The sequence below is a fragment of the Heterocephalus glaber genome, unplaced genomic scaffold (genome assembly GCF_053883595.1).
Source record: "Heterocephalus glaber isolate CG9 unplaced genomic scaffold, H.glaber_assembly_v1.0 deba00001737, whole genome shotgun sequence".
NCBI classification, from domain to species: domain Eukaryota; kingdom Metazoa; phylum Chordata; class Mammalia; order Rodentia; family Bathyergidae; genus Heterocephalus; species Heterocephalus glaber.
Genome location: NW_028258445.1, coordinates 2,469,976 through 2,496,752, shown reverse-complemented (window position 1 = coordinate 2,496,752; position 26,777 = coordinate 2,469,976). Strand labels below are relative to the sequence as shown.

The 26,777-nt window shown below is 41.1% G+C and overlaps 1 protein-coding gene across 5 annotated transcripts in view; it reads left to right on the top strand.

The window, feature by feature from the left end:
* Gucy1b1 (guanylate cyclase 1 soluble subunit beta 1) overlaps nt 1-13,182 on the top strand; it is a 45,956-nt gene extending 32,774 nt beyond the window's left edge. For 3 of the 5 annotated variants that reach the window (XM_013067006.3, XM_021247442.2, XM_013067007.3), the window contains 9 exons: nt 387-617; nt 1,702-1,818; nt 2,865-2,998; nt 5,557-5,754; nt 8,369-8,606; nt 9,582-9,722; nt 10,298-10,452; nt 10,770-10,905; nt 11,993-13,182. In XM_013067006.3, coding sequence (XP_012922460.1) covers nt 387-617; nt 1,702-1,818; nt 2,865-2,998; nt 5,557-5,754; nt 8,369-8,606; nt 9,582-9,722; nt 10,298-10,452; nt 10,770-10,905; nt 11,993-12,016 — 1,374 coding nt within the window. In that variant the 3' untranslated portion in view covers nt 12,017-13,182. The remainder of the gene's footprint in view (nt 1-386; nt 618-1,701; nt 1,819-2,864; nt 2,999-5,556; nt 5,755-8,368; nt 8,607-9,581; nt 9,723-10,297; nt 10,453-10,769; nt 10,906-11,992) is intronic. The other 2 variants (XM_021247443.2, XM_013067008.3) reach the window with 1 other exon arrangement.
* Nucleotides 13,183-26,777: the final 13,595 nt, after the last annotated feature.

The following is a 26,777-nucleotide window of genomic DNA, read 5'->3' as shown; positions in this document are numbered from 1 at the left end:
TTTAAACTCCCTCTGCCTTTAAGTATCATTTTATCACACTAGACGGTGTTACCTTCTGGGGTTTGTAGGTTGTCCGGAGGCGGGTAGCCTACCAGAACAAGAGCATTAGGATTAGGTATTTCCTAATCCTCCCAAGGAAGGTACGGGGCAGCGGGGAGCTTACGTCAGGTTTGCATTTTACTGTGAAGAATTATTCATTGTCCAGTTGCACAGGTCATTGTCTTGAAATGTTTTTCTATTTTAGACATATATACATTTACATATATATTGAACTTTTAGTATTTAAATTTTGTTTTAATATTGAAAATTTTAGTCTAAATGCAGTTCTCATAATCAGTCTATTGAGACTGAACTAAAATGCAGTCATTTCCCCCTTTGACATCCAGGTTATTCAGCAAAGAAATGAAGAATGTGATCATACTCAATTTTTAATTGAAGAGAAAGAGTCTAAAGAAGAGGATTTTTATGAAGATCTTGACAGATTTGAAGAAAACGGTACCCAGGAATCTCGCATCAGCCCCTACACCTTCTGCAAAGCTTTTCCTTTCCACATAATATTTGACCGAGACCTGGTGGTCACTCAGTGCGGCAATGCCATCTACAGGGTGCTGCCCCAGGTGAGAGGACAGCCAGTCTGCCCGGACCTGGTGCTGCTGCCACACGCGGCACTCACTCAGCCCTCGCACGTGTGTCAGGCAGCCCGGAGCACTGGCCGCCCCGCGTGCTTTTAACCGAAGTGTATGTGAGCATGCTGCAGCTCCTCGGGATGTCTGTCTGTTCCTGCTATAGTCACTTACAGTGAAGTAGGACATTATGTGGAAGTGGTGTGTTTATTTTAATGAGAAAGTGGGGGACTTGCCAGCAGTCAGCTGTCACTTTCTCATTGTTGAGTAAAGGTCCATTGTATATTTACTTCTCAAAACAGCTTTCAAAATTACTGCCATTCTCAGGGAAAAGGAAGGAATTTGAAAACACTGACGAAAAAGCGATTGTCGTATTGTTTAGTAGAAAAAGTATCAGAGGACAGCAGTGGGGCGATATTCCTGAGACCCACTTGAAAATCCTTCCTTTCTGCTTTTGTACTCTCTCATCTCAGCTTTTGGAAGTGTCCGTGACATGTGTCCAGAGGTACTGTACTTCCTGTTTGTAATTAAAGAGACTTCATCACTCAGGACTAGCCCCATGGGGTGAGGCGGAAGACTGCCCATCAGGAAGCAGAAGGGGGTGTGTGCTGCCTCCACCTGTCCCTCGTCATGTGGCCCCAGGGCATCTCTGCCTGTGTCCCTTCTGCTCCCACCCCGGGAGGGATCCCACGAAGAACTCTGGCTCATGCTGCGTTCCTCATAAGCAGTCAGTGAAGGCTGCTTACTTTTCTTAGTATCAGCCCTGTTTCGGTAACTTTAAAAAGTGTTGTAGGTATTTTTAACATTTAATTTCATTTCAAGCCGTAGGCATTTAACACATCGTGGTACATTTCAGAAGGTAAATTTTTATCCTTTCTCCTTCTTAACATACTCACTTGCATCTACTAGTAGCCAAGTACTAGTTACCTGAAATCATAGCAGATCTCCTGTTTGATGTCCACTTAGTCAGTGAGGTGCATGTTTGAGTCCACAGTCCAGGTAAGTTTCCTAACAACAGTTAAGATTTTCCATTTGTTTTAACTCAGGAAGTGTCCTTTGCTCTCTCTCTGCACTTCAGCTCCAGCCCGGGAATTGCAGCCTTCTGTCTGTCTTTTCTCTGGTTCGTCCTCATATCGATATTAGTTTCCATGGGATCCTTTCACACATCAATACAGTGTTCGTCTTGAGAAGCAAGGTAATCAAACTCTTACTTCATTATATGTCTGTAATTAAGGTGTTACCACTCAGAAGTGGTCAGGAGGAAGAATTATCTACTGCTACATTGTATGAGATGGAGAAATTAAAAGGAGATGAAAACCAAACCTCAAAGACGTGCCTGTATAGCAGGCTGTTGACTTACAGTTTTGCTGAAGAACATGCAACTGCATGAGCTGATCAGAATGAACAAAAGTAACTTTTAGGTGTCTTGCTGGGACAGCCCCATGCCCCATAATAAAACCACCCTCTCTCCTCCATATGGATGCACTGCCTTATTTTAGGAACCAAAAGAACAAAGGTTTTGTGTTTTTTTTTTAATTCACCCAAAGGCAGTGATTAATTCTTAAATTGTGTATTATTCTTGATGCCATTTTTGTAGGAAAATACAAGTGATAAAATATCCACATAGCCAGTAATTTAGGTAGTGTCCAGATCTCAGTTTGTGTCCTCAGTGGGTTAATTAGAGTGAGATTCATTTCATCCTTCCCACACCTCTCCAAAGACTGTATCTATGCCCATGTTTGTATTTGAGACCCACTGTTCTCAGCTGCTGTGTGAATACAGCATTGGCTTGTTTTATCCTTTTGTGCCGTGTTTCCCCCAAAATAAGACCTAGCTGGAAAATAATCAGCCTTGAAAACTAGAGATCAAACGTGCCAGCCCCATCAGCCCATTCTCACCTCACCTCCCTTCACCATTCCCCTGCTCGGTGGCTACTCTGGAAGGCAGGTGAGGTCAGGATAGCTGACGGGGCCGGCAGTGCTGATCTCTGGTTTTCAGGATATTTTCCAGCTAGGTCTTACTACCAGGGAAAGCATGTCCATCCATGAATGTCAGGGTAAACCAGATTCACAAAAACTGCTTAAATGAGTGTCTGCACAGTAGCGGCTGCCCTTCCACGTTCCACGGCAGTGGGAGGCACCTACTCTGCCCCGTGGGCAGTGCAAAGCGATTGGTGATGAACTGCCAGGCAGGGACAGACCGCGAGTTAGTGGTTGTGTCCTTGTGTCTTGTCTCTGCAAGGAAGGATTGTTGGATGTGGAGAAGCTAGAGTGCGAGGACGAACTGACAGGGACTGAGATCAGCTGCCTGCGTCTCAAGGGTCAAATGATCTACTTACCGGAAGCAGACAGCATCGTGTTCCTGTGCTCCCCGAGGTAATAATCTGGGTTAATTACGACGGGTGTGAGTACCCGTTTTTACTTAACAGAGGCTGTCGATCATATTCTCACTTCTGAGTTTTGATGAAAATGCATTAATTGTGCATATTGGTGTGTTCAGTGTGATACTGCAATGCACTGATAAAGTGCAGCCTCCCTTCGTCCAGGGAGACTTTCTTCCATCATATATTCGTGTGCTAAGGAGAGACTGGATTCTCCTACCCCTGTTATGTAATTCTCTCTAACAAGCATGACCTTACTGAATACTTGCTGATAAACTCAGAAGTAGTAGCCTACTGTATATGGCACCTCAAAGTCTATTTCTGAAATACTTACGCCATCAGATCATGGGATAGTTAATCTGCAGCTAGTGCTCTACTTCTGTGTCTTCAGAAGGAGTATCCTGTAAATGAGCAATTCTGCAAAGCATCTAAAATGGTGGTGTAAATACGTGGGTATATTGGGCCCTACAGAGTTAGCTTTTTTGTGCTATGGTAGTAAAAAATTATAAAAGTGTTCTATTTCTAGCTCTAAGATTCTTTATATCAAAAATATTTAATTACCTTAATCAAGATACACTACTTGAAATATATTATTAAATTGAAATGTATTAAAATATGTTGTTTGTAATAAAGATATTAGGGGAGCAAGACTATGAGTTTGCGTTTTTCCACACTGAGAAAGCATTTTACCTAAAGGATGCACCAAAAATCAGAAGATAAAAAAGTGTGTCTAAACTTGCTTTAGAACAGAAAGAAAACATGATGCTTGTAAGTTGGTGACATTTTGTGCATTTCTAAATGTGCAGCCAAAGACTCCACATTGTCTAGTAATCACTTAAGAAAGCAAGTTTTGGTGAGCTCTCAGTTAAATGTTTAATGTCACCTCTACCGTGATCTCTTTTCATGTAAAGATGCTGTGTTCACATGCTGAGAACAAAGTCTAATGGTATAGAGGAATGCAGAACAACTGTAAAACTAGATAAGAATATATTAATCACCAATTAATTATTAAGTACATTAAATATGAAATACTGTTTAATTTTGTTAACGTGATTATATGTACTACATGAGATATAAAAATGATTTTTCCTGAGAAATATATAGAAGTGAAAATTAAAAGGGTGAAATTAACAAATAGAAAACTTCTAAATATTAACAACCTGCATTGATCTTTCAATATTTTGTCTCCTGTCAATGAGCATTTTCTTCTCCTGCCTCTCTCCAGGTTGAGAGTCAATAAAATGACAGTTTCCAGGTAGGGACAATTCCCACTCATGGAGGAAAATGGTTTTCCTGGAGACAAAAGCAGACAATTTGGAATGTGTTTGTTTATTGCCACATGCAGAAATCGGTCCTGGGTTAGGTATTCACAGATTGTCGTATGAGACGTGCTCATGTGTGTAGAAAGATTTGTGTCCACAATAAATAAAGATCAAATTAAAGCAGTTTTACTCATAAAATAATTTTTGGATGATTAATTTAAGAAAAAATTGTTACTAGTTCATTAAAATTATATTTTAGAACAATTAAAAGTTACAATTGAATTGTTTTCTAATTCAGTATGAATGTTTATAGCCATTTATTTCCATTTTAAGTTTATAATCTGCCCAATGGCAATGTTCTACATTCCTTGGCAAACAATCTGCTATCTTTCCAGATAGGTTTATTTCTGCAAGAGGGCTTAAATTCTCATTGTAACAAAATCAAAAGAGACCATCTGAGTTTTCAATAAATCCTTAGTGAAATCATAACCCAATTCTTCTATTTAGAGAAATTATTATCTGAGTAACTAGAAGTAGTCACTTTGTATTTAAATAATTCAGACAATGCCTTTAAGACATTTTAACCCAGGGGTAAAATATTTGAAAACGAATGAACTTTTTATTTACCAGATCTTCACTGAATGAATAAACACTATTATGCTGATCCAAAAACTACTTAAATTACAAAGAGGCATAGAATTCATACATAGAATTCAGGAAGGTCAAAGAATAATTCACAAAAATGGGAAAAATTAATCAAAGAAAATAAGAGCAGAAGAAGTAAGAGCTAGAAGTAAGAATAACACATACGTACGTGCCAGAAAGGCTTTTAAGCACATCAACTGCACGTTGAAGATGTACTGAATCATCTTGCAGACTCATAAACACTGTGACCATGGGAAAAGCAGCCAGTTAGAAGACTGATAGGATCCAGGCAAAAAGTGAGCTGGTTTCTCAAAAGAAATTACCGCTGAGGAGAAGCATGGGTATTCCTTCCTCTTTTTATAAAGAAAAATGTGATTATGTAATCATCAACAGCCTTGTATTAAGGATCTGAGAGGGTTTCACAGAGCAGTTTTCCACCCTAACTTTCTGTAAAGACAGACCCAAAAAACAACCTGGCAAGAGTGTATCTGAGGTTCACTGCTCTGTGATGGAGTTGTAGATACCTGAGCAAATAAAGTCATCTCGGGAGTTCAGCTCCCTGCTTGTTTTCACCTCGGCTGCCTGGTCCTGGGCCGGGGCTGTCGCGTGGCGGCGGCCTGAGCAGCCCCTGTCTCCTGTGTGACAGCGTCATGAACCTGGATGACCTGACCAGGAGAGGCCTGTACCTGAGCGACATCCCGCTGCACGACGCCACCCGCGACTTGGTTCTTCTGGGGGAGCAGTTCAGGGAGGAGTACAAACTCACGCAGGAGCTGGAGATCCTCACGGACAGGCTGCAGCTCACTCTGAGAGCCTTGGAAGATGAAAAGAAAAAGACAGACACGTGAGTGCCGCTGAGGAGGGCGCGGCTTGTATTCGTACCGTGTTGCTACCCTGCTGCAGTCCAGATGGGTCCCAGACTAGAAAGGCACGGAACTTGCTGTGTCTTGAGAAGGACAGACAAAATCTTCAGCTTTGTGTTCGTTCGTTTGTTTGTTCGTTGGTTATTGATTTAGTTAGGTTTTTGTGATTGAACCCAGGGCATCCGGCTCTGACACTAAACCACATCCTCAGCCCTGCTGTGGCTTTGGAAAGAAATTATGCATAAGGAAATAAAATCAGTCTTCATCATAGGGGAAGCAGGCATTCTAGTTTTAAGCCAGGTTAAAAGAATAGATATCAGAATATCTCAGTGAAAAGCATCAGAGTAATTCAGACATATCAAGTCCAGTTCATTTGTTTGTCCATTCATCCATTCATGCATACAGTGGATATTCTCATCATCTCCGCTGAGACCGGCTGTGAAGGGTTACAGGGAGCAGTGTACTTATATTTTAAAAGACTTCCTTGCTTAAACCACAAATTATTTTATGATTCTAATTATAATGTCATCAATGACAGTAATACATTTGTGGTGACAAAAAGTAAAACTATACAAACCTAAACTGTTCTTCTGATAGGAAAGATAAATTATGAAATACGGACAAACAACATTAAAGAAAATACATCCCTTTCAAGTTATAATTTTAATGAATATCCATCATGCATACTACTTTGCCTTGCTTCTGTATATTAATTATGAATCTTTTTTGGTACTGGGGATCAAACTCAGGTCCTTCTGCTTGCAAGGCAGGTGACAGAATCACTGAACTAAATTAAATCCCTGGCCTTCTGTATATTAATTAAAAGCATTAAGTCCCTCATGGTTGTAAGAGCCTTTACCCAGGTTCTGTGTGTGGTCAGTATTTGTAAAAGAGGGGGCTAAATTGTTGGAGAATTGAACCAGTCTGCCTTGGTTCACATTATAACTTTCACTTTCCTTGAAAACCATCAGGACTGGTAAGTAACTCACTTTCTGTGCCTCTTTGGCACTGATACATGTGTAGATGTCCATGTGTGGAGACTCTGTACACAAGAACACACATCTTCTTAGCGGCATGGTTGGAGTAGAGGATGCCAGTGTAAATACAACTTCTTATTCATACGCCTTGGCCTTTGTGTAATGAAGCTGAATGCTGTGTTTGGTTCCTTTGAGACCACTTTATTTTCCTCCTGGCCTTAAGCTGCACCCAGTTCAGTCTATCCATGTATTTTGCAAATTTCAGCAAGAGTTTAGGGTAGACAATACAAAATATCCCATTTCTTGAAAAAAAAGTCAGAGTGTGTGTTTCATTGGTATGTGGTGCAATTCCATCCATGTAAAAGTACGTGTTTTATGGAGCTTGCAAGACCACACTTAGAACTATGGTTCAAAGCATAATGAGTTTCTCAATATCCTCTCTGCCCATTACATTAGAAAACTCCCCAAGTTTCATTTTTTGTTCTGTGACTCTGCAGTATTTTCTAGTGTCTGTATTTTTGGTTTTGTTAGTCTGTTTTCCATTACGGTAACACATACCTAAGAGAATTGGGTTAAAAGGAGGAAGGTGAACTTTGGCTCACAGCTCCAGAGGGTTCAGTTCATGGTCCCTCGATTCTGTTGCCTTCACACTTGAGGCAGCATAGTGTATCATGGTGGGACCACACAGCAGAGGAGACTTCTGAGAAGCCAAAGAGAGGAGAAGAGTCTGGCTTCCAAATGCCCCCACGAGGGCATGCACCCCTCACTTGCATGACCCGACTGTTTCTATGAGGTCCCACCGCTTCCCAGCAGGACCACAGGATGGGAGCGTTCAGGAGACATTAAGGTCCGAATGGTAGCAGCAGCAAGCAGACACTAACTCATTGATACTCTGAAGAGCGCACAATTTAAAGTGTAACAAATACCCATGTATTTTATATTCTGTTGAAAAAGCACTCAATTCATGTTCCCCTCAATTGTCCACGTAAGCAGGGTATTGACTTCTCTCCCTAGATCAAGAGTCCCAAGCTAGGCACTGTTGGGACTGGACTTTGGCTCCTTTAGTATGGGCTGCTGATAAGTACTTAGCCCTGCACCTTTCCTTTACTTGGATTTCCCAAGTTGGGTTTGACTTTCTGAATCTGTTTATACTATTTAGAATTATCATGCTTCAAGAATCCTCATATTTTTGAGAATGTTAGAAGGCCTGCCTTGCCACTGCGATGTCACAGCAACTGAACTGAGTTGCTCCTCCCTGAGAGGCCCGCGAGTTGCTGCTGTTCTGTTCACTCAGCACTGCACTGTGAACTCTGTGAACTTTGTGACAGGAGAGTCAGAATAGAGGACTGCAGATGTCGAATTTGAGTGTCTGTTGCTGTCAGTCCTTTGTTTTCTGCTTGTGTGATTGGCTTATTTTGCTTTGGTTTGAATTGGCTTGTGTTTGCAATTTTATGATTAGAAAAATAAATGATTTCTGTGTTCTCTGTCTTTCGTTAATTTTATAAGGTGTCCTGTCAGAGTCCACAGTGAGTGGCCTCGATGCTCTGTGAAGGGCTGGCAGAAGCACTTTTGCATGTATTCCCAGCATTTCTCAGCACCTTCCTCCTACTCCCAACAGATTGCTGTATTCCGTCCTCCCTCCCTCTGTTGCCAATGAGCTGCGGCATAAGCGTCCAGTCCCTGCCAAAAGGTATGACAACGTGACGATCCTCTTCAGCGGCATCGTGGGCTTCAACGCTTTCTGCAGCAAGCATGCATCCGGAGAAGGGGCCATGAAGATCGTGAACCTTCTCAACGACCTGTACACCAGGTTTGACACCCTGACGGATTCCCGGAAGAACCCGTTTGTCTATAAGGCAAGTCCTCCTTAGAGTGCAGCCAGTGGTCTGCTGACTGCGGGCCTCGGCGTGGCCCCTGTCACCCACTGGAGCTGTGGCTGCCATCCTGGTACAGTGAGCTGACAAGTTGTCACTTTCTGCACAGTACCTCCCGTTACTGCTTTCCTTTCCTTGTAAGCGAAATGAATGTTTCCTGGAGCAGATGACTCCCTGGTTAAAATGAAACCCTCAGCAGCTCGTTTGCACTTAGGTTAGCACATCTGTGCAGGCTGTTGTCACATGCAGTATAAACAGTGCTCAGCTGAGTGCCTGGGAAGAGACATGCTTTCTGAAATTCATAAATGTTTTGCACTGTAGAGAAGTCATGGAGCTTGAGAAGGGTCCTGGGACTCAGGTTTGCTTTTAGATAATATCAGCATGAAGATAAACATTTATAAGGCATTTCTGTCTTTTGTTTCAAGTGAAAACAAATATAATAATGGAAAAATGAAGCCAGTGGAGTATTGCTTTATAAAGCCAAGAATGTTAACTAAACCACCTCCAGCCACCAGGGCAATACAGCTTCATGAGGACAATTTGTTTTATAGTCATTTTCTGAGACGCAATGTAGCATTTGGTGAGCATGTGAGAATCATGATTAATGGCCTTGATAAACCACTGAACTGCAGGCTGTGGCTCTTCTGCCTTCAAACCATCCCAATCTTGTAATAAAATTGGGTAGTTATTTATTCCACTGGTGGGAAACTAATTGCTTACTAGGGGAAAAGTAATTCTGTGTCTATAGGTGATTGTAATCAAAGACCCTTAGTGCCATGTGTGTAAATTTCAAATAACTACAGAGTCATCTTCTTAGGGTTTCAGGTATCAGGATTTTAAGAAAATTGAGAGGGCAGGGAGTTTAAGGTTGCTGATAACCCTGAGAACTTTCTATTAGAGTTGCAAAAGAGCCAGTCACGCTCACAGTGAGCAGCGAACACCTCCTTGTGCCTCCAGGTGGAGACTGTGGGTGACAAGTACATGACAGTGAGCGGCCTGCCAGAGCCCTGCGTCCACCACGCGCGCTCCATCTGCCACCTGGCCCTGGACATGATGGAGATCGCCGGCCAGGTGCAGGTGGACGGCGAGTCTGTACAGGTGAGCAGGTAGCGTGAGAGGCCGCTGTGGACGACTGGCTCTTATTTCCAATTGGACAACCGTTCAGACACACAAGGAAGGACAACCTGACAAAAAGAAAGACCGCACTGAACCTGTTGCATTACCTTTTATAGAGATGAGATACATTTCTTATTTTAATTTATGTAGTCTGTTCCATGTACTGAAAGTCATGAGGATGAGATGTTAAAAAATCCCTTCTGCTTTATGTTTATAATCCCTTTCCTTTGCCTCTGCAAGTCACCCAGTTCACATCCTTGAAATCCTCAGACTTCTGATCTTTCTTTTGAGACACAGCGTCTCTCTCAGGAGACACTTGGAATTGTCTGTAATATCTTCTGAGTTCTTACAGAGAAGTCTTACGCTTTTATGTCATGATTCCACCTTATTCTGTAATGCAGAGTAAGCCAAATTATGTGTGTGTGTTTGTGTGTGTGTGTGTGTGTGTGTGTGTGTGTGTGAGAGAGAGAGAGAGAGAGAGAGAGAGAGAGAGAGGGAGAGAGAGGGAGAGAGAGAGAGATATTAAGGTTACTGAAGCCAAGCTTTGGTTTCTGCAGATAACAATAGGAATCCACACAGGGGAGGTGGTGACAGGTGTCATTGGACAGCGGATGCCTCGCTACTGTCTCTTTGGAAACACTGTCAACCTGACAAGCAGAACGGAAACCACGGGAGAGAAGGGGAAGATAAATGTGTCTGAATATACGTACAGGTAAGAGGAGTGTCCTGTGTACTGCCTGGCAGGGTCCTGTGTCTTCGTGTGGCTCAGCTCTGCAATCTTGTTACTCAGGCTAAAAGGTTAGCCTCTACTCCTGAGCTCCAGTTAGGTGTTTTTCATTTGAGAAGATTGTATCATGGTTTCCACTTTAAATGGGCCACAGCACCCTGGGAATTTCTGATGTCACCATTGTAACTGACTGTGAGTGAAATTTAACGACAGCTTGAGCATTCTGGCTCTCAGTTTGTAGCTTGAGTACTTGTTACTCCAAATACCCTCTGTGCCCTGTCTTGCCCCCATGCCCGTCTTAGATGCCTGATGTCTCCGGAGAATGCAGATCCCCAGTTCCATCTGGAGCACAGAGGCCCAGTGTCCATGAAGGGCAAGAAAGAGCCCATGCAGGTGTGGTTCCTCTCCAGGAAAAACGCAGGAGCAGAGGTAGGAGTGGTGAGTGTCCCGTCCTGCCCTTTAGGACTGGTGTCAAATTGGGGGTTCGGTCATAACCGCAGAAAATTTGTTTCATTTGAAGAGAAGTCCTGCTTTCAGAAATTAACTAGGAGGAAGGCAGTGGATGGAACTGAGCATTACTGAGCTGCGTAGAACAATAAAGACATTCAGGGGATGCTGTGTGCTGCCCGATTTTGTCCTTAAGGTTATGAGGTTAAAACCAGATCCCTAGGCTGAGCGGCCCTGTGCTTTTGTCCCTCCTCCATAACGTCCCTCCAGCAGGACCAGGGTCAGTGGGCAGACAGCAAGTGGGCCGTGAGACCACCATTCGGCCCAGGTAAAGACTGTGTTTGTGGAAGATCTCTTTCTCGGCCATGAAGCTTTAGATCCTTCTAAGAGCCACAGTATCTCCTTGTGGGCATCTCAGATTTCTTAAAATCTAAGTCCCTGGTGGGTTTCTTTACAAGATTTGAATGATGTAATCTGCCAGGTTCTGAATAACTCCTTAGGGGAGTTTTAGGTCGTTAGCGTACATTGCTCCTGCTCCAGCCAGAACCCAGGCCTTGAGCACTCCAGTGTCCCAGCCTGGCCCTCCCAGTGGAGTTGTCCACACTCAGGTCAGGCCTGGCCTGGCCTGGTCTACAGAGCAGCACTGCCTTGGCAGCAAGGGTGACATTTTGCTCCCCCGTTGGTATTGGCTCTTTAGAGGGGGTGAGATCACTTACCACATTTTTCATATATATGTCTACACTCTCTAAAATGCTTTTGTGAAAGGATATGACAAGTCCTAACGGAAACACAGTGCCATGTTTGCAAACATTTATCTCCTTTTGACTGTTTTGGCTTTAAATCACTTAACCTATGAGGTTGCACGATGCAGATGCGGATATTCCCAGGAACCAAACTGCTTCATCTCAAGTGTTGGCTATCTTAGTTGGGTGGCCTGAGGATAATTTCACCCTGACTTGTGGCTGGAGTGGATGATAGACAGTTATAGGCAGGAATGCAGGCCCTATTCTTAGAAAGAAAAGTACACACGACAAGCTTTCTTACTCCAGATCAACATCCCACCCTTCTGTTCTTTAAGGAAACGAGCCAGGAGGATGACTGAACCTCAGGCCGCAGACCTGGGTGGCCTCCCGCTGTCTCCCGACATGACATGTGCCAAGGAGAGGAGCGCCCCCCCGCACTGTCCTCTCCGGGTCCCGCACTTCCCCAGGCGGATCTTGCACTGCCCACTACTCAGCATCAGCTCTGCCTTTGATGATTCCCATGGTTTTAGTGCACTGTCTGAAGCTTGGCTTTTAATGTGGGTGTTGTGAACTTCTAGTATCTTAAAATCTACTACAAGTATTACCCAAACTGGTGATCCGCTAGTAGTAGGCACCCAATAAACATTTGTTGAATTAATTTAAATATTTGTTGAACTAAATGAAACTGAACCATATTTGGCACTGAATACATATGGTTTAGCAAATCTGTTAATGCTCCCTATATATATATGCGTGTATGTATATTTTAATGACTATAATATAGAACAAAATGTATCATGTTGGTGTATATCATTATAGAAATCATTTTCTAAAGAACTGAATTCTAAGTTTTAGGGAAAAATGCAATTTATTTTCAAACTTCTGAAGAGTTAATATTCCATGCTAAGAAAATAGTGGCTATTTTGAAGTATGCTAATTTCTTTTTGGAAATATAGAACACATTTCTGTTATGAAAGCATGTGGTTGCGGATTCAGATCATATGGCAGTTGGAGTTCCTCTAACAGCCTACCATTCGTACCATATCGCTTGGAGTAATTACCTTAGCCGTGAGTAGCTGTTAACAGAAAGCTCCACTGTTTCACAGTGAATCGTTAGTTAGCTTGGCATATCTAAGAGGGCCCTGGCCATATTCAAGAAGAAAGCTGGAAACACGCTGCTCGGGCATTGCAGCTAGAGCCATTTTTCCTGGCTTTTATTCCTAGAAATCAGCTTCTTCTTAGCTTAGAAAAATGTGATTTTTTCCAGGGCATCACATTCACAAAGCTAGTTTAATTTCAGTGTTGAATGCATTCCTATTGGGATTATTGGCCTGTTGTTCTAAAAATGTCTCTGGTAATTTATTGATACCTGTCTTTATAAAATATAATGCATATACGTTTGTGTAAAGATGTTTGGCTTTAAATTTAGTACATTATATCAACCTATCATATGTATATCAATATATGTATAAATGTTCCATGTTAATGTGTAAAAGAATCTGCAATAAATTATTTTTTCCACTTGTCTGTAGACAATTTAATATTATATTGCAGTATGTAGTCATTTCATATGAATACTTTTGGGTTGTGGAATGAATCATCTGAGTTTCCATTATTTCTTATGGGGAAATTTACTTTGATACGCAGATGCTTTAACAGTGAGAACAACAACACAGACTTACTGAATGTTGCCTGGCAGCAGCTATTGTGGGCTTTTCTGGTGCGCTCCAGTTAGGACCTGAAATGTCTCCCGACACCCACGTGCCCATTCCCAGGTGGGCCCCATTGAAAGGTGGCTGAGCATTAAGAGGCGGGGCCTCCTGGGGGTGTTCACTGGGGGTGTGGGCTTGAGGAAGACGTGGAAGCCAGCACCTCTCTCTCTGCTTCCCGCTGTGACGGGAGTAGCTCTCCACCTTTCAGGTGCCTCCACTGCAAGCCCCAAGCAACAGAGTCTACCCTTGGGCCGAAGGAAGCTTTTCCGTATTAAGTTGTTAAATGCGCTTGGAGGGAGGGAATCCTGTTGTTGATGTCATGGGCTGACTTGGTGGGGAAGAGGAGCATGAAGGTGGGGTTCGCTTCGGGAGCTGCTCTACCTCGTGTACGGGGCTAGTGCTAAAGCAGTGGCCGGGCAGGAGGTCAATTGGAGAGCCGTTGAAAGTGCGTAAGAATTGATGAGCTAAAGGAGGTGGAGTAACAGAAGAAGCAATCAGAGGGCTTCTGGTTTGGACAGCGGGTTGATGAGAGTACCGTTCAAAAGGTGCTGGCTATGGAGGCGGGGGGCGGGGGGGACTGAGCTTACGGGAAGGCACATTACCAGACATGGGCCTGAAGTCCTTGTGAATACATTTAAAAGAGGAAGGGCTGTTGTCTCCGCGTAGCATGAGTCAACTGACATTTCCAAACAAATTTCCAGTTAAATTTTTTCATTGTAGTAAAGTCACCTAACTTCTGTAACGTGGTTCTCTTATTGTAGAGATGGTATAAAAACCAGTAATTAAGGCTGCTGGTAGATCTAATTAACACACGAAGAAATGCTTTGTTCTTTTGGGAATACTAGAAAAGAAGTCTAAAAAACGCATTTTGCAAATCATTGATAACATCTTTTCAAAGCTAAATCATGACCACATGCCGTGAAAAAACAGTAACATATTTAATTTTGCTGAATCTTGAAACATACTCAGTGAAAATCACCAAAAAGGGTTGGGAGTATATAGCTCAGTGGTAGAATGCTTGACTAGCATGCCTCAGCATGAAAAACAATCAAAGCAAAACAATAAAAACTACCAAAAAAATTTAAACCAAATGTTATGAAAAAGCAGTTTACCAGCTTGATATAAAGAGATATCGACATGTTTTTAAACTTTACAATTGAATATGTATACATTTATATATCAGAACTAATTTTTATTTCATTTTATTTAAATCTGTGATTGATTCAACAGATGGTATGTTCTCTTCATCATTGAAGAGAGAAATAAATTCCTCTTTTGCTGTCCTTACTAATGGCTCCGAGAACCTCCAGAGGGCAGCAGAGGACGCTGCTTACAGCTGAAGTTCAGAAAAGCTAAACTCAGGACAGATTTTCTCAGGAAAGTTCCCCATCTGCACCGCCACGGAATGTCACTTCCTGGATGGCCACTTCAATTCGTTCCTACTCTCCCACAGGTCCAAAAGAAGGGTGTGAAAACCATGATTCCTACCCACTGAGATCACTTGTGTAGCATCAAAGCTATTCACACGTATCTTATTCAGAAGTGGCGACCAAGTTTTTCCTGCTAACTCTGTAGGAAGCTGTAAAAATTTGCTAAATCAAGCAGTTTATAATAGAAGTAATAGTACAGTGTTATAATAATAAAAGGTGTGGAAGGTACATAAATAAGCACTGTTTATATACAAGGGTGTATTTTAAAAGCCCTTTAATTTGCATTAATAAAAACAAACATTTGTAACATTTGTCATATTAGAGAGGACTGTAGTGAAGATGAACAAACCAAAATGCAGGATCAAGAGCCTACATCCAATTATGCCAAGAACACCCTGTGATCTTCAGTTAATTTATTAGGACTCAATTTCCTAATTATTAAAAACAGCTAATATTTAAAATAATATCAAAATTCCATAATTTATTCTGTTAAAAATGCCAGAGCACTTGTGCCAGGATTTGGGTTGGGCTTTTTGGAGTAAAATCTAAAGTTTAGCAGTCTAGGAACAGTGGGTAGATTACGGAATGCTTCCAAAGCTAACTTCTAAGAAATGAATCTGAAGCAAACACCTGGTGTAGACTTTTGATTCCAAGTTAAATCAGAATGACTAGACACAGATTCTTGTGAGTGTGTGTTTCTGGTACAAATGCCTGCTGTAATGTTTACCTAACTACATTAGCTCAGTTCACATTCTTTAATGAAGGGTTGTGTGTTTGATTACCTAACACAGGGGGAGAAGATGTATCCACCCAGTTCCTGTCCTCCCAATTCACATTCCTCCAGTTCAGCTGATCTCAAATAGGGCTCAGCACTTAAATCTGCCATTTATCCTTTTGAATAGAAAGCTATTTCTTAAAAATTAAAAATAGGAAGTGTCAGTGTTACTTTTAGGCTGGGTTTTGTTATTATTAATAAAATTTATTGCCCATTTTCTAAAATGTTGGCCACAGTTGCCTACCAAGTAATTTTGGATCATTCAGAGTTATATGCAAGTTATACACAAGTAAAATATTAACACATCTTTTAAAAGAATCCATAAATACTTTCCATTTTTGTGTTTCTGCATCACATGAATACATTTCACAGGGACCCGTAAAGATACTTTAATCATACAGTTTTGGACAATAAGAGTAACTAAATCTGACGTTGTAATTACTGATAGTATTGAATCTATTAGCACGAATGACTGAACTGAAGAGATTTCCTTTATTTGTATTTAAAAATCATTGCATTCAGCGTATGCCCTGTATTCCTGGGCATTGGGACTCTGAAGCGGAGTGGGCAGCTTGCCCTGGGAGAGTCTGTGTTCTGGAATCTGAGGTCTGAGGGGAGGGCGGGACTCTCAGAAATGTGCAGCACGCTACTCAGGGAGAGGCAGAGGACTCAGGAGCATAGCGGGGCAGAGACACCCGCTTCTGAGTTGAGACCGTCGTGGTGGAAGCCTCAGGGTATGGTTTTCATGTGAGTGATGCTGTGGAACCGATGCTTTCATACCTCAGCTGTAAATATGGAGTAGGATATTAAATAAGAGGTGCACGCCGTTCCTTGGCATATTAGTATAACTATTTTTCTCCCTGAAACGTTATACTCTAGAGCCTAATTAGAAAACTGCAAGGGGGATCACCATCCTCTGAGCCTCACAGAAATAAGATGTAAGACCCACGTGAGTCAACAAGGATGTGTGACTTTTTAAGTTAAAAAGATTCCCAGCAGCCACACTTCAAAAAGTAGAAAGGAGCCAGTGAAATTAATTTTATACTATATTTTATTTAACCCAGTATCACCAAAATAGCATTTTAGGGATACAGTCCATTTCAAATGGCTAAGGGGATATTTTACCTTCTTCATTTTGTCCTAAGTCTTTGAAATTCAGTGTGCGCTTTACATTTGCAGCACACTGAAATGCAAACCAGGCACAATTCAAAAGCCCAGTGGCCACGGGGAGCCACTGGCTGTCATTTTGAGTACAAGCTTCTGCTTGGATCTTCCACAAGTGAGGAAGTCATCATGAATATTTTTTGTTTTGTTTCCACTTGAGAAGCAAATTGAATCAACTTTGCTTTTATAAAAAGGGAAGAAGAGTAGCTGGATAGTTGAAAGAGAAAGTGGTCACTGGGTAAGGAAAAACCTATGTACATGTTTATACTTTTTGCTTGCTAGTTCTGAATAGAGTAGAAGTTATTTTGAACTTTAATACTATGTACTACAACATAATATAAACTGTGATAAGAAGAGTAATAAGGAAAAAATGAATTCTATAGGGAAATTTTTTAGAAAAAGAAATTGGACCTTTTTATAAGTTGTTAACTTTAGCAACTTAATGTTTTGAGATGATAAAAGATTTCACATTTTCATTTGACAAGTCCTTCGCAGTGTTTTAATGAGGAGCAATTATATAGCATTAAATGACATCTATTATCTTTTGACAAAATTCAGGCCTTTTATAAAGATCAAGTTCATCATTCAGCTACCACCTACGTTATGTTTCTCCTTTTCATTGGCAACCCTGTTAGAGGTTGTTCTTTTCCTGCCACTCCCACCTACTCCCTTTGCACTTGTCAGGAATATACCGGTGTTAACTGAAGGAGGGTCACAGAAAGACGAATTCCAGATTTGCACACTTGTGTACATATGCACAGTTTTTGTTTGACTTGTGTTATACATTCCTGAACTATAGGAAATTTTTTTTTATTCATTAAGTTTATTGGTACATTTTAGGTATACAATATAATAGTCATCATTGAGATTTTGTACCCGTACGTGATATATCTTCCTTCTTATTTTTTCCCTATTCCACTGCCCTCCCTTAACTATGGGAAATCTTTAGTCTTCAGAGGAAGCGAATGCCCTTCCCTCCCAGCCATACTTCAGTACTTCAATTCTCTGTGAATTTATCAATGTTTGTTCCTGATTCATGAATATGTCTTGCATTTTTAGACACCTAAAACTTTTAAAAGAGCTTTTAAAAAAAAGTGTTAGCACTATAACAAAATGTATAAAACTCCTTTTCAAAATGTGTATTTCCTTAAATATATTTACTGCATGGTAACTAAGTGATAATCCAACCTAAAGCATGGGGTGTGAAGTGGTGGCCAGAGTCCCTGATTTCCCCCCAGAAAACACACACCAGCAGCATGGCCACCTGCCAGCCAGATGCCAGCCACTCTGCCCTGGGCCAGCCTTGCTTTGAGTCTGTTCCATGCGCTTGGCCTGTGGACCAGTCTTTCACATAGAAACTCTGTCTCTTCCGTTTCACTCTTGAGCGAACCATAGAACATGCATTTTGGGTGCCTTGAGCCCAAAGTCAAGTGGAGAACAAGTAGTCAACCCAGCATCGTCAGCCAGGATCTTGGAAATCCCAAGTGTGCTCTGATGCATCCCAAGAGAGAAACAGGCAAGGAGTAGTGATGGTCTAGTGAAGTAGCAGCAGCGGCGAACCTATGGCATGAGTGCTGCAGCGGGCGGTTTGTTACCATTGAAAGCTCTAAAAGGTTCGCCATCACTGGTGGGTGATTCACGTGACAAAGGCAAGTGGACGAGGTGTTTGAAAAATATATGGCCAGTGATTTTAGGTTTTGCCCTAAATCTTATGGTGACACTAAAAAGCGGTATCTGGGGGCCTGAGGCACAGCAGGTCACAGCAGGGCTAAAAGAGAGAGCTGTTTGTGGATCAAGGGCAGCAGCGAAGGGCTAGCACAGGCCACCACCCTGCGGCGCAGTAAGGAGAGATGCCTTAATGATCACTGGGCCTTTGCCGACTAAAAGACTTAACAATTTTTCTGTCTAAAATCCTGATCATCCTGAAGTTTTCAGATTGAGTGAATGACTCATTCTGACAGTGGAGTCTGATGGGGTGCAGGAATAGGGGAAGGATATTAGTATCTGTGGCTTTTAGGAAGGCTTCTGCCAAGAGCTCGGAGAGAGTCTTCCGTGGGTGTGGAGGGACTCTTTCGTGAAGTTGTCCACTTTGGTTTTCTGCACCGTGTCTCCACAAACTGACATTTAACCTCCACTTTAGGAGCATCCGACCAGGGGAATTGTTTTCTTCTTGGATTTTTCTTTCTTAGGCTTCTAACAAGTTCTCCCTGAAATAAAGAAGTTGTCCTGATTTCCCAATTTAACATAAAGCCACGGTCCCATAGGGCTGGGATGTAACTCTGCTGCTATTCTTCCTGTAAAATTCCTTGTTCGGTAGGCTGTGGAGCAGGCTGTGGCAGAGGCTGCATACCCCACCTCATTACCTCAGCAGCCAGTAGAGAGCAATAGTTAGGATGCTCAGGTACACTCCCTCCAAGTACTGGAGAACCAGCCAAGGGTGGGAGAATGATTTGTGTACAATTTGTCAGCCACCTGTTTTCCACTTGTTTTTTTCTTTGTGCTGATTGTAGATTGATTTATTGGAGCAACATTCCTTTCAAATACACATGCACATCCATTGCTGATATCAGAGTGCAATTTTTAAGAGTCATTGAAAATCTGAAAGATGGGATCAGAAAGCTTTGTAGAATACAAAAAAGCTTAAGATGAAAAATTCTTCTCTTCAAGTTTCTCAATTTCTGTTTGTCTTCAATCACGTGGAATCTGATGCCTCCAAAGGACTTCTCAGTTGGGAATCTCCCTTCCACCGAGTCCCATGACCAGTGTACGTGTGCGTGTGCATGAGTGTGTGTGTGTGTGTGTGTGTGTTCATTCTCCAATAATAAAATTGTTGAGTCCTAATTATTGGGGTATTTAATTTGCCTAAGTATGGCCATACTGATTCCCAGGCATTGTACCTGTGGACTTTACTATCACTGAAGCTAAAGATTCCACATTCTGGTCAACCCTTGGAGCTATACTGACTACTTTTCCTTCCTGGTATCAACCACAATCTACTCACTTCATCCAAAAAGCTATGTGGCTTTTTTTCAATTTGCGGTAATGTGACCATTTTGAAAACTTTAAGGATTCCTGTAATCCATAATCCTGTATCCTGATCTCCCCCTTTTGGCCAAAGAGTTTCTACTCCTTAACTGAATTCTCCTCCCACTTCCTCTGACCTAAACCCTTGCATTTTGCAAATACACTATACAAATACAAATCTGCCGCTGCCACATTTCCTTCCAGGTCTCCTCCTTCTTCTATTTAATGTTGATTGAACATTCTAGCCCACCAGATCTAACTCTTTGGAGTATCTCAACAACTTGAGTTGTTCTCCTTCTCAGAACTTGTTTTTTTTACAATAAATATTCTGAAACTGAATCAGGTAGTGGTTTCTTCTTCATAGACTTTTCATATGAAAGCTTGAATCACAACTACAATTTAGGGGAAAGAAAGAATGACATAGTATATATCTGTTGTTAAGGACTCCGAAAAATACCAGACACAGGCCTCTGAAAGTGGCTTTGACTTGGTCTTAATAAAGAGAGAAACTGCCAGTGACTTAGAAAAAGACATTGATTCATCCAAGACAGCTTAATAGTCACTGATGAACGCTATACTTAAGCAAATAGTATGCTATGGCTTGTTAGCTTGTGACATTTGTAAATGTCACTTCGAGCTGACATTCAAAGTACTTTTCTTATTTATTTACAGACTTCTTCCTATGGGTATTTAGTCAGTACCAACATATATGATACAATGGAATAATGAATTTCTATAAGGATCGGGGGACTCTATTGTGGACACAGTGACTGAACAAGTTATGGAAATCAGTGAGAACTTTAACAGTAATCTTATTTATCCCAATTCCCACTTGCAAGTCTGGTAAAATGTGGTTTAAAAAATTCAATTGGAACTTAGAGATAAAAATCCTGTCTTATTCTACTTCTGTTTTTCCCACTCCCCATCTTTATCTTGATTTGGAATATAACAATTCTTTTAAGGCCCTTTTAATTTTTGCTAAGTCCTAAAGTGTAATTTTTCTATCACTTTAAGTCTAAAAGTAACTTTCATGCCACCATGCACTACGTGCCTGGGCAGCAGTTCAAACTCCAGTGGGCTTCTGGATTCCGGTGTTGAGATGACTTAGCCAGATAAGTAACAAAGATGATATGGAAGTTCTTATATTCAGAAATTTTTCCAAAATCCACCTCTCATTTTTTTGTTGACTAAATAAATTCATTAGTTTTCTGAATGATTTTACACATTTGTTCTTTCCTCTAAATACAATCTCGTCTTTTTGGTGTTCACAACAAGAAAAAGAAATTGCAGAAACTCTAAGGACCCCAGAAGATAGTTAAAACACCATCCATTCTGGAGACTTTTCTGGAGACATTTGTCCTGTGGAATCCCTTTTCCCCAGTAGGTTTGACCCTCACCTGGCTTACACTGTTTACATTCCAGCAAAATAATCCAGGAAGCAGACTGATACACGCATTGAGTAGATTGGCCAATACTTACCTAAGCAGCATGCGACGCGCTTCCCATCATGTTGAAGTGGACAGAGGGAAGGGCGCTTTGCCCGCAGATTGGTATCACAATCTGAGCATAGCTTCACTGTATTCTCAACTCTATCAAAGCCACACAAATGCCCACTCATTTTTCAGCAGTGGCTTCTCTCTGTGTTTCCTTAGTTATCTGTCCTCTTGGATATCTTAAATTCCATCTTGCCTCGCAACGGTGAGCACTGAATTCTTACGGCAAAAATACCAATCTATACACATTAGATTAGAAAAAACTTAAAATGTCTTAGAAGACAATGGGAGAAGTTGAATTCTCATATGTTGCTATTAATTGTATAAATTGGTTCAGTTGTGTCAAAGAGCAATTTGGTAACATATAGTCAAGGTAAAAATGTATATATCAAAAACTTTCAACAATTTGACTTTTGGATACAGTACCAAAATTATGTGTAACAGAATTTCATCACAGTATGTTAAGTGTAGATAAAAATTTGAAATTACCTAAATTAAGAGTGAGGGTAATGAATAAATAAATCATAGTATATTTACTGAAGCAAATTTGTGCAACAACTTAATATACTATATCTTTATGTATTAGAAGGAATGCACTCACAAAATGTGAAATTCCAAAAGCAGGTTTCAGATTAATACACATCATGATTCCACAAGTGTAAAATCTGAAGGAAATAAGCCCAAACATAATGTTGATTAATTCTGAATAATGAGAACATGATTGTTCATTATTTTAAAAATTTTCCAATTTAAAAAAATATTTAATAACCAAAGAGAAAATGTTGATTGTATATAGTATCCACTTTCCTATGTTAATGTCTTTGTAAAAATGTACTTCATTAATTGAATATATTAATTTATTACATTATTCAAGTATTTTTTTAAATAGCACTGATAAAACACCTTATGTTTAAATGAAAAAGAATTAAATTGGGATTGAAGAAACCAAAAGTATACTTATTAGGGATGGCAGACTTTCAAAAGTAGGAAATATTTAGCTCTTTTCATGAAAATAATGCTGAAAAGGGAGAAATCATGTACTACTGAGGAGCATCCCTTCATGATAAAGTCGTGGGAAAGAGAAAGAAACACACTAGCGAAGGATGCTGGGGAAGAAGTTTAAAAGTGATGCTGAATGCTTACAATGGTTGGTTTATGAAAGGTAAGAAATCAAAAGCTAAAAAATGACTTGGGATAAGAGAGAAATATTTAAGAAACTTGATTCTGGCACTGTGCCACGTGTTGTGAATCTCTTGAGTGGCAATGCAGAGCTCCGAGGGGTTGCAGCTGAATGCAGGGCATGGAGCTGTGGGTCAGGATGGGCCAGCATACAGAAGGAGGAAAGGGGCAGAGGTCCTGGGAGGACGGGCTGAGGTTTGATTAGAGACGGATGCCCACTCTGCAGCAAGAGACACTTCATGCCGAGTGCACGTATGGTCGCAGGACACCCAAGAACAGCTTCCTGTGTGCTGGGAGCACTGGGCAGCGGTGAAGTCCTGGTTTAGGGGAAGGCGCAGTTGATGTGCATAAAGCTTTGGGCTGGTGAGGCAGAGCTCTCTGCTTACATGTGAAATACGTTCCCTGCATGGGCTGAGGTGTCCTCGAGCCACACCACCCTGCATCTTCTCAGTGCTGACGCTCGGAAGATACTGCGCTCTGCTTCTCCGGGGAAGACAAGTGCGTTGCCCACCACCATCCGACCATCCAGAAGTTCATTAGGACCACAAGAACCCAGGTTTACCACTGACTGTCAGGAGGTCTGGCAAGGAGCTCTCGACTTGCAGGCCAGTCGCTTTTCTCCCAGCACTTCAGTAGGTCAGTTTCTGCTTCTAACCCTTTTCTCCACTCTGCTTTGTACCATTGAGTTAACGTCATCTGAATAGGGACAGGGCATGAATGTTGTGGAAGTCTTGAGATGAAGCAGTTGCCCAACTTACAAACAGATTTTTTTCCCTGCAGGAAAAATACGTACCCCCTAGTTTGTCATACCAACCTTGTCAGTCCCCTCTCCTACTTCTCCCTTTCCAACTATCCCAGAAGTTCTAGTAGTCTGAGCTGTTTCTCGTTCCAATTTTCCTTGTTACTCTTTTTTCTTTTTCTCTCAGATACTCGAAGACTTGTCATTGACTCAGATCTTCTTTCATAAACTTCTATCTGTGCGTACTGGCTGCCACGCATGCCCTTCACAGCAGCTGACCAGATGCCCGATCTCTTCTTACAGGAGGTCCTGTAAAGCACCTGTCCTTGTGATGATGCCTCATGCTTACTGGTGGCTGTCACGTCAGTGTGGCATGTTACTAGCCATCATCCCACAGACTAAGGGCTGCTTGTATCCACAATATTTCACATGCTTCCAAAGACTATTCCATTTCTCTGTAAGAAAGTTTTGAAGTACTTCAGAGACTCTCATACTGTCTGGATTATTTTCTCAACCCCAAGAGAAATATCACTCATACATTTAAAACCCTGAGGAATTATTTGGATGGTGTGGATAAAATGAATATTTATCCTGAATAGTCTCTTTTATTTCACTGTGTTTACCATAATATTGTATTTTCCTCTTGATTATTTGAAGATTCAAAGCCAGTGGATGGTAATTTTCAGTCATGTGGTCTAATTATGCCCAGACTGTCTGGCACTGTATGATATTTAGTCATTTATCTATAGAGTTTTAAATTAAGGTGCAATTAGCAAGTAAAAATTCTAGATGGTGCATTTCCTAAAAAAGAGTCAGAGAGCAGTGGTCTTCTGAGGAGACACAGTACTGCCCACGTTCCCACTAGAACTTCTGGCAAAAAGTGAGGCCCATTTTTTTCTTGCTGTTGTTTTCAAGCATCAGTCTGAATTTCACATTGTTTACGTTTCGTTTTCTTTCCTTCATTAGTGAATTCACTAAAGTGATTAGCAAAGCACCAGGGCATCCTGTTATAGCATTTCCTCCTTCATTCAGTTTCTCTACTTTAATCTATGTTACAAACCTCTCTGGGGTCAAAAGTATATGGTGAAAAGTGTATGGATATCATGTATGTCTGGTCATCTGCATTAGAGGTTTTGTTACTTTAAATCAAGACTAGGGTCATACCAATTTGGCATTAAAGTCTCATCAGATCTTCAATACTCTTTTTTTTTTTTTTAACCTAAGTGCTTTATTAGTCATTTTCCCAAAGTTGGGACAAATTAAAGGAGAAGAGATTTATTTTGGCTCACAGTTTCTGAGGATTCAGTCCAAGGTTGGCTGGCTTTAAGGGAGAGACGGCATGGCAGAGTGGCGTGGAAGAGGACAGCTGCTCAAGCCATGGTAGCCAGCAAGCAGGGAGAGAAGGAGGAACCCGGGACAAGGACACCTGTTTATGCCTGTGTTTAAGGGCACCAGGTCACGCCTCCTGTGACCACCTCCTGCTATCGAGCTACGCCTCCTGACAGCACACTCAGATATACGTCCCATTACCCAATCACACCCAGGAGCTTCACCTGGAAACATGAAACTTTGGGGGGACATTTTACATCTAAACCCAGACAGTGCTTCTGCCACATATATTTGAGAGTTCAAAGTCAATCTCAGTTCTTCTAGCACTCAGCATTGTCCACTTCAGTTGTCCAGCACATTGGCCTATGGTCTAGAGTCGAGGTTCTTTGTTCTGAATTAAGGGAAGTGAGGCTTCAATTCCAATAAACTCCATTCCTAGCTAGTTAGTGTTCCCATGACAGCAATCTCATTTTATTTCTTTTGAAAACACACTGGTTTTCATTTCCGCAGCTGAGAATACTGAAGGTAAGTTAGTGGACATCATATATAACACTTCACATTTCTTACCATGCTAGCCTCATCAAGCCCAAAACTGTCGTTCAAATTATATTTGTGGAGTCTTTCTTCTTCAATAGCTCAAAATACAAATTGTTTCAAGATTTAAAAGAAAAAAATCATTTCTCCTCTCTTTAGTGTATTTACATAAATCCAGGAATTTCAAGCTTGCAGTGAATGCACCAAGCAAGGAGCTGCATTTCACAAACCCTTCGAATCAACCACAGAAATATCAGCAAAAAACCCCATCCTTTTTAGCTGTCACCAAAAGCATGGCTTTGCAGCTACATATTTTATTTCATTTTGGGGGGCCACAGGGCAGAGAAATGTGCTAGCCGTTCACATAATACTGTCATCATTAATTGTATATTTCTTCTTTACTTATTCCTTTGTGTTATGCTTCCTCATTTCCCCTTTCTACCACAGACAGTCCTTCTAATATGTCATTATGTATCTTTTTTAAATGCATGTCCTTTTAAGACATGTACATTTGAGTGCATAGAGGTTTAATTTACACAAAATGAATTGTGTTATATTCTTACTGTAAATTTTGCTGTTTTCTCCTTTATTTTACTCTTTTCTTGCTCTGTTTTTAAGATATACCAATGGTAGATTCAGTACTTTGAATAAGCTTACATTTATTTAATCCATAGCCTCTTCTCTGCTGCTCCATCTTCCATAGACTGCACCTGCGCTACGGGCTGGAGGTGGAGATGCAGATGTCCCAGTGGGACATCTGTGTGCGGGAAGTCCTCTGCTTGCCTCTCAAGACTGGTTTCTGAGTCATTGAGCATACACATTCCTCTAAGCCTGAGGACCACACTGTGCTCATGCTGACCTCATTCCCACAGCCCTAGCACTTGGTACCATTGAGCTCATGAACAGCTTCTGGAGATTTTTCAGGAGTTAGTCTCACGTGCCCAGGAGGAAAACGCAACCAGGACTAACCAGTATTGTACAGAGTAAGTTTGAGACTAAAATACATTGTGTGTGTGTGTGTGTGTGTGTGTGTGTGCACGTGCGTGTGCTGGGCACTGAACACAAGACCTCACGTGCTAAGCATGTGCTATGCCACTGAGCTACGCCCCCAGCACTGGAGCAAGAATTCTTTGACCTGGTTATTATCATTTCCTAAGTGTGTTAGAGGCTTCTGAATAATTCCCCTCCATAGTGTATTCTGCAAAGTGGAAAGTTGGTCACTGCCTGAAGAGTAACCACTGACACTTGAATTCCCTCTATAACTTACATTAAATACATTGACAGCCTTGGAAAGAAACAATGGCATACGGATTCAAATTTACTTTCAATCAAAATTATTTTAATTATCTAGATATATAGGCAGTATGGATCCCTGCTCCTCTAAAAATCAGTTAAAATAGAACTATACAGATGAAAGTAGAAAAATTATGTTGAAGCTTAGTGAAAACCAAAATTCTCAGAATTCTATAAATCAGAAATTATATATACTATTTCCTGACTACTACATTTTGTTAAGTGTAATTTGCATATTTAGTTATAAGTAGTAGCTTTTTCCCATTATCAAACCCTTCTTCATTGGACAAAATATGAAATGTCTATGACATAATTTCAACTGTTCTAGGATCTAAAGCAATGGCAAAAACTTAGCACCTCCTTCTTTTATAGATATAAATAGTTACAGATGGACAGAAACATGCATAAAGAAATTGGTATCTCCAGTGACTTTTATTCAGCTCTCCAA